This window comes from Chiloscyllium punctatum, chromosome 26 (assembly GCF_047496795.1).
Source record: "Chiloscyllium punctatum isolate Juve2018m chromosome 26, sChiPun1.3, whole genome shotgun sequence".
Lineage (NCBI taxonomy): Eukaryota > Metazoa > Chordata > Chondrichthyes > Orectolobiformes > Hemiscylliidae > Chiloscyllium > Chiloscyllium punctatum.
Window position 1 is genome coordinate 5,509,418 of NC_092764.1, and position 16,240 is coordinate 5,525,657.

Consider the following 16,240-nt stretch of genomic DNA (forward strand, 5'->3'; position numbering starts at 1 on the left):
ACCGCTAAGCCTCCGACACTCCAGGGAAAACAGCCCCAGTCTATTTAACTTCTCCCTATAGCTCAAATCCTCCAACCTTGGCAAAATCCTTGTAAGTCTTTTCTGAACCCTTTCAAGTTTCGCAACATCCTTCTGATAGGAAGGGGACCAGAATTGCACGCAATATTCCAAAAGTGGCCTAACCAATGTCCTGGTGAAACACGCAATGTGACCTCCCAACTCCTGTACTCAATACTCTGACCAATAAAGAAAAGCATACCAAACGCCACCTTCACAATCCTACTTGCAACTCCAATTTCAGGAAGTTATGAACCTGCACTCCAAGGTCTCTTTATTCAGCAACACTCCCTAGAACCTTACCATTAAGATTAGATTAGATTACTTACAGTGTGGAAACAGGCCCTTCGGCCCAACAAGTCCACACCGACCCGCCGAAGCGCAACCCACCCATACCCCTACATCTACCCCTTACCGAACACTACGGGCAATTTAGCATGGCCAATTCACCTGACCTGCACATCTTTGGACTGTGGGAGGAAACCGGAGCACCCGGAGGAAACCCACGCAGACACGGGGAGAACGTGCAAACTCCACACAGTCAGTCGCCTGAGGCGGGAATTGAACCCGGGTCTCTGGCGCTGTGAGGCAGCAGTGCTAACCACTGTGCCACCGTGCCACCCACAAAGTGGGTGTATAAGTGTATAAGTTCTGCTAAGGTTTGCTTTCCCAAAATGCAGCACCTCACATTTATCTGAATTCAACTCCCATCTGCCATTTCTCAGCCCATTGGCCCACCTCTATTTGGCATAGTGGCTGACGTGTATTAATAGTCCTCAGAATGTGAAATGTGTTGTTTGTGTACACAGTGTTCCACAGATTACAGACGCAGGGCGCATTTGACCTTTTGTGCTTTAGACCTCTGCATTATCTATAGAGTCATAGAGATGTACAGCATGGAAACAGACTCTTCGGTCCAACCCGTCCATGACGACTAGATATCCCAACCCAATCTAGTCCCACTTGCCAGCACCCGGCCCATATCCCTCCAAACCCTTCTGATTCATATACCCATCCAAATGCCTCTTAAATGTTGCAATTGTACCAGCCTCCACCACATCCTCTGGCAGCTCATTCCACACACGTACCAACCTCTGCGTGAAAACATTGCCCCTTAGGTCTCTTTTATATCTTTCCCCTCTCACCCTAAACCTCACTCTCTAGTTCTGGACTCCCTGACCCCAGGGAAAAGACTTTGTCTATTTATCCTATCCATGCCCCTTATAATTTTGTAAGCCTCTATAAGGTCACCCCTCAGCCTCTGACGCTCCAGGGAAAACAGCCCCAGCCTGTTCAGCCTCTCCCTGTAGCTCACATCCTCCAACCCTGGCAACATCCTTGTAAACCTTTTCTGAACTCTTTCAAGTTTCACAACGTCTTTCCAATAGGAAGGAGATCAGAATTGCATACAATATTCCAACACATGTACATTCAACTTTGCTTTGAAAGGTGTTGAATCTATCTCCACGATACATTCCATTCATGAATACCAGATTACAGCAAATCACTCATCATATTTTTAACCAATATTTATGTTATATTCAAAGTCATAAAAGCTACATTGGAAGGGTTTCAGTACTCAAATTTAAAGGAATATGGCAAGAAGAATGGGAAAATCACAAGTGTAGAATTGGAAGCTTCACAGGGTGGTAAATGACATGCAGTTAGGTAGCAAGAAATGCAAATTGATTAAGGGACTAAACAATATATAGTAATAAACAACCAAAGAATCTGGAGTTGCAAAGCAGTAGGGGAAAAAGGATTAAAGAATTTTAACCAAAAGATATATTACTGCTGACAAAATGTGAAACGAAATTGGAAATTTGGATTAGTGATTAAAATAGAAAATTATGGAAATCTTATTATCAAAGTTGAAAACAGCTGAGCCAGAATAACAAAAAAAAGACACTATACATAAAGTTTGAGAATAGAAAAGGAACAAAATTGAGAGAGAACATCTAGCAACATTGGGAACTAGTATTACCAGAACTTGAAAATTCACAGCTAATACAACAATCCACCTGTTGGTGTACTCCAACTGTAATTCTGTTTTAAGAGGTATGAAGTGAGCAGGATGTTCTACCCTGTGTCCTGGCCAATACCTTTTCTGAACAAATATCACTATAACTGGCTGTTTTTCATATTGTCTTTTTGAAAGCCTGTAGTGTGTAAATTTGCTGTTGTGTTTCCAACATCGGTGCACATCAAAAATATTTTATTGCCTGTAAAGCATTTCCTGAAATTAGCTTTAAGCCATTATCAAGTTGAATCGAGAGTACATGACCTATTTTCATATGTAGCAAAGAGTGAAATTGCACTCTATTCAAGAAGGCTAATTACATCAATACTAATACAGCAAAATACAGCAGTTGCTGGAAATTTGAAGTAAAAACTGAGGGCAGAGTTCTGATGAAAGATTATTGATTTGAAACATTAACTCTTTCTCTCTGCAGATCCTGCATGACCTACGAGATAATTCCAGTTTTTCTGTTTTTACTTCAAATTGTATTGATGTTTGCTTTTATTTTTGAAAGGCAACTTCTCGTCTCCGTGAGAAAGGAAGTGATGGATGCCTAGCTGGTATTGAAGTACAGCAGCTGTTCTGTTCTCAAACTACCACAATCCCTGAGCATCAGCTGAAAGATTTAAATATGAAGATTGACAGTGCTTTGCAAGTAAGTAACTCTGTAAAACCAGAATTGTATCCTCTAAAGTATAGGTGTACTGTGAACATGCACAGCCACCACCACCCCAGGGCACCCAGTGTATGCTAACAAGACTGCAAAATTCTTTTGACAATAAAGTTGCAACTTATTTTGAATAGAGGATGTTGTAGGGTCTGACAATGTGAGTTGTGGCTTGGAGCTGTTCGTACCTGTATATAGCAGCACTCTCACACAATAATTATTCAGAGTCAAATTTGGAAGGATTTGGTATTTAAAGTATTTGTTTCTTTCATAATTGAGAGATTCAGATCTGATGTTCTTTTTGTTGAAAAAGGCAACTTAAGCTCTATCTAGGAGATTTACCCGTGTCTGCATAAAATTACCAAGTCCCTGAAAACTCAAGTGATCTATTTAAAATAGAAAAAAAATTAGAGGACACGGATCAGGATGTTGCTTTGAGCAAGCCTTTTACAAAAAGTAACTCTTTTAACAGTAGCATTTTACTGGCTGTTCTTTTTAAACATGCTCCGAACACTGTTGAATCATTTTCATGCTTCACGCGTAATATGGAAAACAGTGTTACGGATTCCCTGGTTGCAAACTTGGCCAGTGCCTGACCGGAATGTTCTCGGCTGTATGAAGCTAGGTGCTTGTCAGTTGCTGCTGGATGCAACCTGAGATGATGATTTCAAGGGCCTTCTATATTGGTCTTTTAGTTTGGATATGCGTATTTGTGAATCAGCTCCCACTGTTCATGCTGCTATATTTGGTTTCCTTACTGTCGCTAGATCAAAATGCAGTAAGCACTGGGGGTGTACTTACACCCCATGAACTGCATCCGAATGCAGGTTACGACCATCATATCAAGGGCAAAAGCTTTTGGCAGTGCTATCCAAATGTATGAACAGGGGCACCTTTGTACCATGTACAAAGCATAAACTAGTAGGGCAGTTTCTGTGCGTATGTTACATTAATGAATTGTTCACATTGACTTTGCTGTTTCAGTGAAGGTTTAGGTAAATATCTGCTAACTGTTTTGGATTGTCTTACAGGCTTACAAAGTTGCTTTGGAAAGCTTGGGTCATTGTGAGTATGCAATGAAGGCTGGCTTCCATCTGAACCCTAAGGCTATTGAATCATCATTACAGGCAAGTAAAAATTTTAGTAATGTGTGATTTGTAACAGCAGTGAGCTTGCTGGGCACTGATGTGATATGAGGGCAGATCTTGGCTGGATAAAGAGCAGGTGCCCCCAAAGAGGAGTGAAAATGGAGAGTACAATTCCAGTCTGGCAACAGTTGCTTTACCTGCTGAATAGTTGATACTTTCAATTATGTATCTGAGAATTGACATCTGGTGGTAAAGAATAAGCATTGCATGTATTAAATGAGGTTTGTCAGCATTCTAGAGTTGCCAGAGATTACTACTAATAGGGACATCTCAATATTTATTCTCGACAGTAGATGTTGAAAAGAGACCTGTCTAGATCTCTTAAAAATCCTAAAAGTGCAGTAAATTATGACCTGTATATGAAATTTCTGTAACAAACCAGAAAAAATGAAAACTCCACATAATAATGACAGTTCGCTTTATAGAATTATAGCATCATTCAACACGGGAAGAAGCCATTCAGCTCATCATTATTCCAGTGCTCACACTTCGAAAGTGTTGTCGAATCAGTCCTACTCCTCTGCTTTCCTACCCTAATCTTTCCACATATACAGCTGATTTCCTTTTAAAAGATATTATTGATTCTGCTTCCATTGCTTTCTGACAGTGTATTCCAGATCCTAATTTGCTCATTATTTTGTTTTTCCTTTGTGTCACCCCTGTTTCTTGCCTTTGCAAGTCAGTCCCCTGTGATCACTTTTCCTCTCCACTACAAACAGTTCCCTTTTATTTCCTCCATCAAATCTTTCATGCATTTGAACCCAGATCTTCCATTAACCTTCTCTGTTACAGGTAGAACAATCCCAAATTCTACAATCTCTCCCACATACTTGAGTCCCTCATACCGGGTAGCATCCTAGTAACGGGTCCTTTCAACATAGTAAAATGTCTCAAGGTGCCTTATGTTTATTATCAACGGAAAATAAGTTGACTTCTTATTTGAAGAGAGCATTGAGTTAGTCTCTGACTCGCATATGCACCATTCCTGAATTCATTAACCCACACTTTTTTCGTTCTGTGCACTAGATCATACGATGGAAAAATAGCCATCAGAATGAAATAGACCTTATGAGCAGACATTTTGACTAATCACACTATATTTCTGGGCCTGTGACTTATGCTCTGTACATGAGCCCACAATGTTGTATTGTGCAGTCATCTGTGATCCACTAATTTCACCTTCTATGCAAAGGTTACTGTTGTGTGTTTTCTATTTTCTTTGTTTATGAACAGTATTTATCTACTGGAGAATCTTCATTGGCAATAACAACATTGTTTTAAATGAATCTTAGCTTACTGTGGGTGTTGTAGATACTAAAATTTTGCTTGTCTGCAACCTGTCCCATGGATTGTTGTACTGCTTGAGATTTTGTTATTTGTGATGTTCACAGGGAACACGTTCCGTATGATGGCAGGACATTACTGTACAGCTCCTTATTTAAGCTGGCATAAACCCAACAGTTCATTATTAGTGGTGCTGGAAGAGACCAGCAGCTCAGGCAGCATCCAAGTAGCTTCGAAATCGACGTTTCAGGCAAAAGCCCTTCATCAGGAATAAAGGCAGTGAGCCTGAGGCGTGGAGAGATAAACTAGAGGAGGGTGGGGGTGGGGAGAAAGTAGCATCGAGTACAATGGGTGAGTGGGGGAGGGAATGAAGGTGATAAGTCAAGGAGGTGAGGGTGGAGTGGATAGGTGGAAAAGAAGATAGGCAGGTAGGACAAGTCTGGACAAGTTATGGGGACAGTTACTGAGCTGGAAGTTTAGAACTCGGGTGAGGTGGGCGAAGGGGAAATGAGGAAACTATTGAAGTCCACATTGATGCCCTGGGGTTGAAGTATTCCGAGGCGGAAGATGAGGCGTTCTTCCTCCAGGCTTCTGGTGGTGCGGGAGCGGTGGTGAAGGAGGCCCAGGACCTCCATGTCCTCGGCACCACTCCCCACCTCTTCCTCCGCTACATTGATGACTGCATTGGCGCCACCTCGTGCTCCCGCGAGGAGGTTGAGCAATTCATCAACTTCACCAACACATTCCACCCTGACCTTAAATTTACCTGGACCATCTCGGACACCTCCCTCCCCTTCCTGGACCCCTCCATCTCCATTAATGACGACCGACTTGACACTGACATTTTTTACAAACCCACCGACTCCCACAGCTACCTGGATTACACCTCTTCCCACCCTACCTCTTGCGAAAATGCCATCCCGTATTCCCAATTCCTCCGCCTCCGCTGGATCTGCTCCCAGGAGGACCAGTTCCACCACAGAACACACCAGATGGCCTCCTCCTTTAGAGACCGCAATTTCCCTTCCCACGTGGTTAAAGATGCCCTTCAACGCATCTCGTCTACATCCCACACCTCCGCCCTCAGACCCCACCCCTCCAACCGTAACAAGGACAAAACGCCCCTGGTGCTCACCTTCCACCCTACCAACCTTCGCATAAACCAAATCATCCGCTGACATTTCCGCCACCTCCAAACAGACCCCAGTACTAGGGGTATATTTCCCTCCCCACCCCTTTCCGCCTTCCGCAAAGACCGTTCCCTCCGCGACTACCTGGTCAGGTCCACGCCCCCAAACAACCCACTCTCCCATTCTGGCACTTTCCCCTGCCACCGCAGGAACTGTAAAACCTGCACCCACACCTCCTCCCTCACCTCTATCCAAGGCCCTAAAGAAGCCTTCCACATCCATCAAAATTTTACTTGCACATCCACCAATATCATTTATTGTATCCGTTGCTCCCGATGCGGTCTCCTCTACATTGGGGAGACTGGGCGCCTCCTAGCAGACCGCTTTAGGGAACATCTCCGGGACACCCGCACCAATCAACCAAACCGCCCCGTGGCCCAACATTTCAACTCCTCCTCCCACTCTGCCGAGGACATGGACGTCCTGGGCCTCCTTCACCGCCGCTCCCTCACCACCAGACGCCTGAAGGAAGAACGCCTCATCTTCCGCCACGGAACACTTCAACCCCAGGGCATCGATGTGGACTTCAACAGTTTCCTCATTTCCCCTTCGCCCACCTCACCCTAGTTCTAAACTTCCAGCTCAGTAACTGTCCCCATGACTTGTCCGGACTTGTCCTACCTACCTATCTCCTTTTCCACCTATCCACTCCACCCTCTCCTCCTCCTTGACCGATCACCTTCATCCCCTCCCCCACTCACCCATTGTACTCTATGCTACTTTCTCCCCACCCCCACCCTCCTCTAGCTTATCTCTCCACACTTCAGGCTCACTGCCTTTATTCCTGATGAAGGGCTTTTGCCTGAAACGTCGATTTCGAAGCTACTTGGATGCTGCCTGAACTGCTGTGCTCTTCCAGCACCACTAATCCAGAATCTGGTTTCCAGCATCTGCAGTCATTGTTTTTACCAACAGTTTATTAGACTATGCACGATGAAGAGATTTGTTTTTAAAAAATTCTTTTTGACATTATTTTTGAAAATATCACATTGCACCACAATTTATAATCAGCAATTATAATCTACAATTTGCAATTTTAAAAAAGAAAAACTCTCCTCTGCAATGAAGCCATAGTTGCTGACAGCAGATATTTATTACTAAGATATTCTTGTACAGAGGGGATAAGTTGTAACACCAGACACATCTAACCTCAGGGAAAGCTGTTGCTAACACTAAACATTTCCAGAATTCTGATTTAGGGTTTCTGATTTAGGGTTTACACATCAATGATGCAACAGCACTAAGGGCAGGCCTCTTCAAGCCTCCAAGCCCACAAAGTTCAAAAAAAGGGTCAAAAGTATGAAAACCTCCAGTGCATATTGGAAAAACAGGCCTGAGTTGGCAGAATCTTAGTCAATTGGTACTTTGTACAGACAGTTCATGACAGAGTTACAGGAGACCCACTTCTGATTAACTCAAATTGAACCTTAATGAGTGGTGGTAGTCTGACTTGTAATTTTTATGAAAATAAGGATGGAGGATAATGATCATCAACAGAGGAATTGACTATTTAAATGAAGAGGAATTGAAGGAAACTACAATGCAGAGGGCTTTAGGAGTCCATGTGATTATTCACAAAAAGTTAACATCCGATTCAGCAGTTAATGGACAAAGCAACTGAATGTCAGCCTCTATTTTTAAAGAAATGGACGGTAAAAATATGGAAGTCTTGCTAACTATACAAGTTAGACCACATTTGGATTACTGTGAACCGATTTGTTCCCCTTATCTTAGGAAAGATATACTGGCGTTAGAGGCAGTTGAGAGAAACCTCACTGGGTTGATCATGGGGATAGGGAAATTTTTTTTAAAAAGTTCATTCATCGACTTGAGCATCGCTAGCTGGGCTAGCATTTATTGCTCATCCGTAGTTGCCATTGAGAAGTTGGTGGTGAGCCGTTACCAGTCTTGAACCGCTGCAGTCCATGTGCTGTAGGTAGCCCACAATGCCCTTAGGGAGATAATTCCAGGGTTTTGACTCTGTAACATTGAAGAAATGGCAATATATTTTCAAGTCAGAATGGTGAGTGGCTTGGAGGGGAACTTGCAGGTGACAATGTTACCGTGCTGTCCTTGTCTTTCTCGATGGAAGTGGTTGTGGGAATTGAGGGTGCTGTCTAATGATCCTTAGAGATTGTTTTATGAGGAGGTTGATTAGTTTGTGCCTGTACTAATTGAAGTTGAGAAGAGTGAGAAGTGACCTTAAGGATCAAAAGGCATAATCTCAGCCCAATTATAACAGAGGTGAAGAGGAATTTGTTCTCTCAGATGGTAGTGAATCTTTGGAATTCTTTACTTCAGAGGGCTGCCAAGATTGGATCATTTAAGTATATTCGAGGCTGTGGCAAAATGTTGGCCATAAGGGATTTGCTGCTATGGGGAAAAGTCAGGAGGGTGGAATTGAGAATTCAATGATCTCATTGAATGGCGGAGCGGACTCGCTGAACACTAATGGCCTAATTCTGCTTCTATGTTTTTTATGGTCTTATCCAACAAAATCAGACTTTCTTCATTTTAATGTTTGGCTGATGAATTTGAAATAGGCTGAGATTTTTGCTTGGATGTTGGGATACCTTTATGATATATCTGGTACTGAATAAATATGCTTTGTTAAGCTTTTACACCATGCCTATTTCACATTGTGATTTTTTTTGCAGGGTTGCTGCAGTGAGGCTGAGGTGAAGCAAGCAGGAAGGAAGCAGTATCCTGCTCAACCCCTTCAGTGTGAGCTTCCCACTGTACCTGTACAAATTGGACCCCACTTTCTGAAGGGAGTCTCCTTCAGTGAGTCTGGAGCAGAGAATCTGAAACTTAAAATGGTACTTTTTACAAACCTTTCCTGTGAAAGACTTAATTTTTATTACAAAAAATTAAATTCTATGACATGGTTTTCATAAGTTAGAGAATAGCAATGGTACTTGTGATTTCCAATGTTTGTCAGGAGTGTATTTTTTGACTGCTTATTGTGTCTTGATTCAGTTTCCTTGTGCAGTGAACGATATCTAGAATTGTACAACACACAAGGAGGTCGCTCGATCAGTTGTGTCTGTACTGGCTCCCAAAAGAGCTACCCAACTAGTCCCGTTTTCCAGCTGTAAATCCATAACCCTCAAAATTAATCACTTTCAAATATCTAACTTTCTTTTGAAACCTCCTATGGAATCTGCCTCCACCACTTTCCAGGCAGTGAGCATTCTAAATACTACAAACTCTCGGAATAAAGAAGCTTCTCCTCATCTCACTTCTAGCTCTCTTGTTTAGAGTCTTGAAATTATGACCTCTAGCTACTGATGTCCAAACTAGTTGAAAAGGAATATCCTTCTTTATCCTTTCAAAATTGTTTGTAATTTTGAACACCTCAATAAGGTCACCTCTTAATCTTCTCTGCTGTAAGGAGAATGAGCCCAGTCTCTCTAATCTTTCCTTGTATCTAAAATCCCTCATTCCTCGCATCAGTCTCGTAAATCTCCTTTGAACTGTCTCCAGGGCTTGAACATCCATCCTTAAATAAATGCCCAGAACTGAACACACCACTCCAAATGCGGACCGACCAATGATTTGTAAAGTTGTAGCATCACTTCCTTGATTTTATACTCTTATACTTCTATTTATAAACTCAAGGATCCTATAAACCACCTTCATAACTATTTCAACTTGCTTGGCTACCTTCAGAGAATCATGCATGTAGCCAGGAAGTCCCTCTGTTCCTGTACTCCCCCTCAAAATTGTAACATTAACCCTCTCTGTGTTGTCTCTCTGTTTCGTCTACCAAAGCATATTACCTCACGTTTCTAACATTGACATTTCACGTGGGTATAGAAGAAGGTTGCAAGATTAATGCCCAGTTTTATGTACATGTTTCCAAAAACCGTTTTATTCTGTTTGTGTGGTGTTGTCTCTGTTAAGAGTATCAATGGAAACCACTGAAATAACAAGATAATCTGCATTTATGCAGCACCTTTAATAAAAGCTTCATGGTACACCACAGAAGAGCAAAAGAGCAGCACAGTGGCTCAGTGGTTAGCATTACTGCCTCACAGCGCCAGGGACCCAGGTTCGAATCCAGCCCGGGGCGGCTGTCTGCATGGAGTTTGCAAATTCTCCCAGTGTCTGCGTGGGTTTCCTCTGGGTGCTCTGGTTTCCTCCCACAGTCCAAAGATGTGCAGGTTAGGTAAATTGGCCATGCTAAATTGCCTGTAGTGTGAGGTGCGTTAGTCAGAGGGTTGGTGTGGACTTGTTGGCCCGAAGGGCCTGTTTCCCCACTGTAGGGAATCTAATCTGAAAAGAGATGTAAGGAGCAGTGACTAGAAGCTTGGTCCTAAATCTGTTTCTGTCTCTTGGAGGAGATGGGGGTGGGGGTGGTGTGGGGGAGGGGGGGATGGGGGTGATGTTTCAGAGCAGGAGGTTAGGTGGTTAAAGGCATGGCTGCCATTGAAGGATAATGGCAAGTACATTGAGGGTGGTCGTAGTGGTGAAGTTGCACAAGAAGTATGAGTACCAGGAGCAGAGTTTCAGATGCTGAGTCAAAGTGCTGGAAACGGTAATTGAATTGGGTGGGGGTGAGGCCATGGAGAGATTTAAAAGCAAGGTATAAGAATTTTTGAATCAAGATGTTGGTTGGCTGATATCCATTGTAGATCAGTGAGCTTCAAGCTGAACTGGGTTTGTTATAGACAGGATACAGTCAGCAGAGTTTAGATTGCAACAATGGGATGCAAATATACATACAAAAGTACAAATTCGAAGGAGGAGTAAGCTGCTTAGCCCCTTGAGCTTGTTCCATCATTCAATAAGATTGTGTTTGATCTGATTACTCCATATCCAGCCTATCCCAATAACCTTTCACCCCTTGCATATCAAGAATCCACCAAGTTCTAGAGTCATAGAGATGTACAGTGTGAAAACAGACCCTTTGGTCCAACTCGTCCATGCTGACGAAATATCCCAACCTAATCTAGTCCCACCTCCCAGCACCCGGCCCATATCCCTCCAAACCCTTCCTATTCATATATGTATCCAGATGCCTTTTTAATGTTGCAATTGCACCAGCTTCCACCACTTCCACTGGCAGCTCATTCCAGACACGCACCACCCTTTGCATGAAAAAATTGCCCCTAAGGTCCCTTTTAAATTTTTTCCCCCTCACCCTAAGTCTATACCCTCTAGTTCTAGACTCCCCTATCCCAGGGAAAGGAACTTGTCTATTTACCCTATCATACCTCTCATGATTTTATAAACATTAATAAGGTCACTCCTCAGCCTCCGACACTCCAGGGAAAACAGCCCCAACCTATTCAGTCTCAAACCATCCAACCCAGGCAACATCCTTGTCGATCTTTTCTGAACCCTTTCAAGTTTCACAACACCCCTCCTATGGGAGAGAGACCACAACTGCACACACAATTCCAAAAGTGGCCTAACCAATGTCCTGTGCAGCCGCAACATGACCTCCCCAACTCCTGTACTCAACACTCTGACCAATAAAAAAAAAGCATATTAAGCACCACTTTTGCAATCCTATCTAACTGCACTCCAAGGTCTGTTTGTTCAGCAACACTCCCCAGGACCTTACCATTAAATCCTGCTCTTTCTAAAATGTAGCACCTCATGTTTATTTAAATTAAACTCAAACAGAGCACATGCTCTATATGTTGTCTGGAAAGCACACTCTATCACTCCCTGCCATTTCAGTCCCAGTGCACATGAAATAAATGTGTTTTGAAATGATTTTATTTCCACTGTTAGTGAAGTATACTGATTATGCGATTGTAGTCACATGTCTGATTTTTCTCACTTTCCTTTCCTAAATTCTGCAGTGAATGATCACCGTGGTGTCTGAACACACTTTTAGGATGTTAAATTATCACTGTCATCTAAAATACACAGGAGTAGAGCAGTTTATAGGAGTTTATATATTCAAAGACTTTAAGAACTTAAAGACTCTTAACCTTCTGAGAGGAAAAATTTATCCTCCTCTCTGTCTTTAATGAACAACCCCCTATTTTCAAGTAGTGAACCCTGTAATTCTAATCTAGGAGATGCTATTTAGGAGAGTAGTCGAGCAGTTGTGTTTGGCGTAGATATAGTTTACAGTGTCGGATCGACTGAAGTAGAGTTGGAGATGTGTAATGTTATGGAGTTAGAGGTAGGTGATTTTTGTGGCAGGTTATAAGAATCAGAATTCTAGTTTGAGATCAGACAAGACCTTGAACTTAGAAACAGATTGCTTGAAAAGGATATGTTGTCTCTTTTCTGTTGCAAGAACTTAATCATGATACGAAACTGCTTTAAAAATTCTGAAAATTGTAAGCCCTTAAGATATGTAATTTCTCAAACAGAGCACATGCTCTATATGGAAAGCACACTCTGTCACTCCCTGCCATTTCAGTCCCAGTGCACATGAAATAAATGTGTTTTGAAATGATTTTATTTCCACTGTTAGTGAAGTATACTGATTATGCGATTGTAGTCACATGTCTGATTTTTCTCACTGACCTTTGAAAGTCTTCTGTTTATTTACTGTGTTCCTGTTCTCTTTGGACCTGGCCTCAACGCTCTTTTACAGTTATGCTGACTGCACCACCATGAACATATCATCACAACATAGACAGTTTTGTTGGACTTAGTGGTATTGCTCTACTCCTGTGTATTTTAGATGACAATGATAATTTAACATCCTAAAAGTGTGTTCAGACACCACGGTGATCATTCACTGCAGAATTTAGGAAAGGAAAGGCTTATGCAGAACAAAACCATACAGTAAAGATCTGAAACAAAAAATACTTGAGACATTCAAATCTGGCGTCAGATAGGGAGAGAGGAACTGAGTTGATCTTTAAGATTGATGATCTTTCATTTCAGTGCTCTGATGAGGATCGTTGTCTGGGAACATGAACTCTCTTTCTCTATCCTGCTGAATTTCTCCAGTACTTTGTTTCTATTTTGGCTTTCCAGTATCTGCAATATTTGTAGCAATGGAGTTATCTGTGCTGCTACAGGTCTTCTGAAAAGTTTCAGGTCAGTTATGCTTCAAATCAGAAGAACCTGTCAATTTCTATCCAAGAATGATATTTTGGACCACAGTGTGTGAGTAATTAGGTGCATATGTGGTGAGTATAGCATGCTTGAGAGGCCTACAGTTCCCAAAGGAGGGTGGGGTTTTGTCTCCTGTCTATGGATGTTACCAATTCACTGTTAGTGATTGATCAGTAATTAGCCAACAAATGCATTAATCTTGTATCATGCAACTGCTATGCTGGTAGAGGGGGAGATAGATTGACCATTGTTTTATTTACACTAATGACTTTTATGTTTATATGGAACATAGGAACTGAAGCAGAGCATCAGTCCATCGAGCCAGTTTAATCATTTTAGATTCTAGCCAATCGTCTCTTTTGCATCATTTTCCCACTCTATCTCCAGATTCCTTTGTGTCTTTGGAGACTCATGGCATTTTGATTTCTGTCTTGAGCTTGGTCAAGCTTCTACACCCCTCTGGAATAAACATTTCCAAAGGTTCACCGCTTTCTGAATGAAAAGAAATACCTTCTCATTGTAGTCTTAAAAGACTGCCCCTTCTCCTGAGATGATGTCCCCTGGTTCCAGAGTCAGTAGCTAGTGTTGCATTCTATCTATATTGACCCTGTCACACCTTGTAAAAAATTTTAAAATTTCAGTGAAGTCACTTCTTGTTCTATGAAGCTTCAGGAATACAGACCCAGCGTTTCCTCAATCCTTCTTCATAAAACAGTTTGGCCATCCAGGGTTAATCTGGTGGATCTCTTTTGAACTCTATCTGTGTCAAGTATGTCCTTTCTTGGATAAAGGCACCAAAACTGTGTTTATTACTCCAGGTGAGGTCTCACCAAGACTCTGTACACTGCAGTTTGCTAAAATGTAAAAAAAACATCAAGTGGTTGCTAACAGATGGGAGATTTGCTTCTTGCTTTTATCTTGTTTAATACATGCATTTGGTCTTGTCTATAGGGTACCTTCAAAGTGCGTTGCTTTCATTTCTCTGTTATTTGTTCATAAATCCCTCTGACAGGTCAGTGAATGTAAGCACAAGAGGTCTACGAGTAGGAGTACGCCAAATGCTCTGCCATTCACTATCAAGTCTGATCTTTGACCTCAAATCTGTATAGTGGCTTTATCCCCATACTCTTTGATTTTGTTTGTCCCAGACCCAATTGATCTCAGTCTTGAAAAGGCTCATCTGAGCATCCATATCCCTGCATGGTAATATGTACTTAGGCCGACAAGAGGGGAGGCCATATTGGATTTGGTGTTTGGCAGTAAACTATGCCAGGTGTCAGGTCTCTTGGTGGGAGAGTATTTTGTTGATAGTGATAACAGCTCCCTAACCTTTACTATACTCATGTAGATGGATAGGAGCAGATGGTATGGGAGAGTATTTAATTGGGGAAGGGGGAGTTACAATACTATTAGGCAGGAACTGGGGCAGCTAAATTGGGAACGGATATTCTCTGAGCAATGCATAACAAGTGTGGAGATTGTTTAGGAAGCACTTGCTATAGTGTAGGACAGGTTTGTCCCACTGAGACAAGGAAGGCATGGTAGGGTGAAAGAACCTTGGGTGACAAGGGATGTGGAACATGTAGTCAAGTGGAAGAAGGAAACTTACTTAAGGTTGAAGAGGCAAGGATCAGTCAGGGCTTTAGAGGGTTACAAGGTAGCCAGGAAGGAACTGGAGAATGGACTTAGGAGACCTAGAAGGGGGCATGGAAAACCCTAAGGCATTCTACACTTGCGTGAGGAACAAGAGGATAGCCAGAGTGAGGGTCAGGCCAATTAGGGATAGTGGAGGGAAGTTGCGCCTGGAGTTGGAGGAAGTAGAGGAGATCCTTAATGAATATTTTGCTTCAGTATTCACGACTGAGAGGGACCTTGACATTTCTGAGGACAGTGAAAAACAGACTAATGTTAGGAAGGGGGATGTTTTGAAAATTTAGAAAAACATAAGGATAGAAAAATCCTTATGGAACTGACAACCGGAAGCGGCAGATACAAATCACTATAAATGTCGGAGGAAGCGCTTCACAGGAGGCTCCCAAGCACTGAGGATGTCACCTAGACAGGGGACGAAATGTCTGCAACACAAATTCCCAGCTCGGCGAACAGAACCACAACAACGAGCACCCGAGCGACAAATCTTCTCACAAACTTTGAATAGAAAAATCCCCTGGGCAAGACAGGATATACCCTAGGTTACTACAGGAAGCTAGGGAAGAGATTGCTGTGTCTTTGGTAATAATCTTTATGTCCTCACTATCCACTGGAGTAGTGCCAGATGGCAAATGCTATTCCCTTGTTCAAGAAAGGGAGTAGGGATAATCCTGGGAATTATAGACCAGGCAGTCTTACGTCAGTGGTGGGCAAAGTATTGGAGAGGATTCTGAGAGACAGGATTTATGATTACTTGGAAAACCATAGTTTAATTAGACATAGTCAGCATGGTTTTGTGAGGGGCAGGTCAATCCTCACAAATCTTATTGAATTCTTTGAGGATGTGACAAAATGTATTAATGAAGGTAGAGCAGTGGATGTGGTGTACTTAGAATTTAACAAGGCATTTGATAAGGTTCTCCATGGTAGGCTCATTCAGAAAGTAAGGAGACTTGGGACAGAGGGAAATTTGGCTGTCTAGATAGAGTTGGCTGGCCAATAAAAGACAGAGGATGGCGGTAGATGGAAAATATTCAGTCTGGAGCTCAGTGACCAGTGGTGTTCTTCAGGAATCAGTTCTGGGACCTCTGCGCTTTGTGGTTTTTATAACTGACTTGGATGAGGAAGTGGAAGGGTGGGTTAGTAAGTTTGCCAATGACACGAAGATTGATGGAGTTGTGGATGGTTC

At 42.4% G+C, this 16,240-nt stretch overlaps 1 protein-coding gene across 5 annotated transcripts in view; it reads left to right on the forward strand.

The window, feature by feature from the left end:
• garre1 (granule associated Rac and RHOG effector 1) overlaps nucleotides 1–16,240 on the forward strand; it is a 209,059-nt gene that overhangs the window by 157,830 nt on the left and 34,989 nt on the right. For all 5 annotated transcript variants that reach the window (XM_072595804.1, XM_072595809.1, XM_072595808.1 and 2 more), the window contains exons 4-6: nucleotides 2,592–2,732; nucleotides 3,776–3,871; nucleotides 9,024–9,185. In XM_072595804.1, coding sequence (XP_072451905.1) covers nucleotides 2,592–2,732; nucleotides 3,776–3,871; nucleotides 9,024–9,185 — 399 coding nt within the window. The remainder of the gene's footprint in view (nucleotides 1–2,591; nucleotides 2,733–3,775; nucleotides 3,872–9,023; nucleotides 9,186–16,240) is intronic.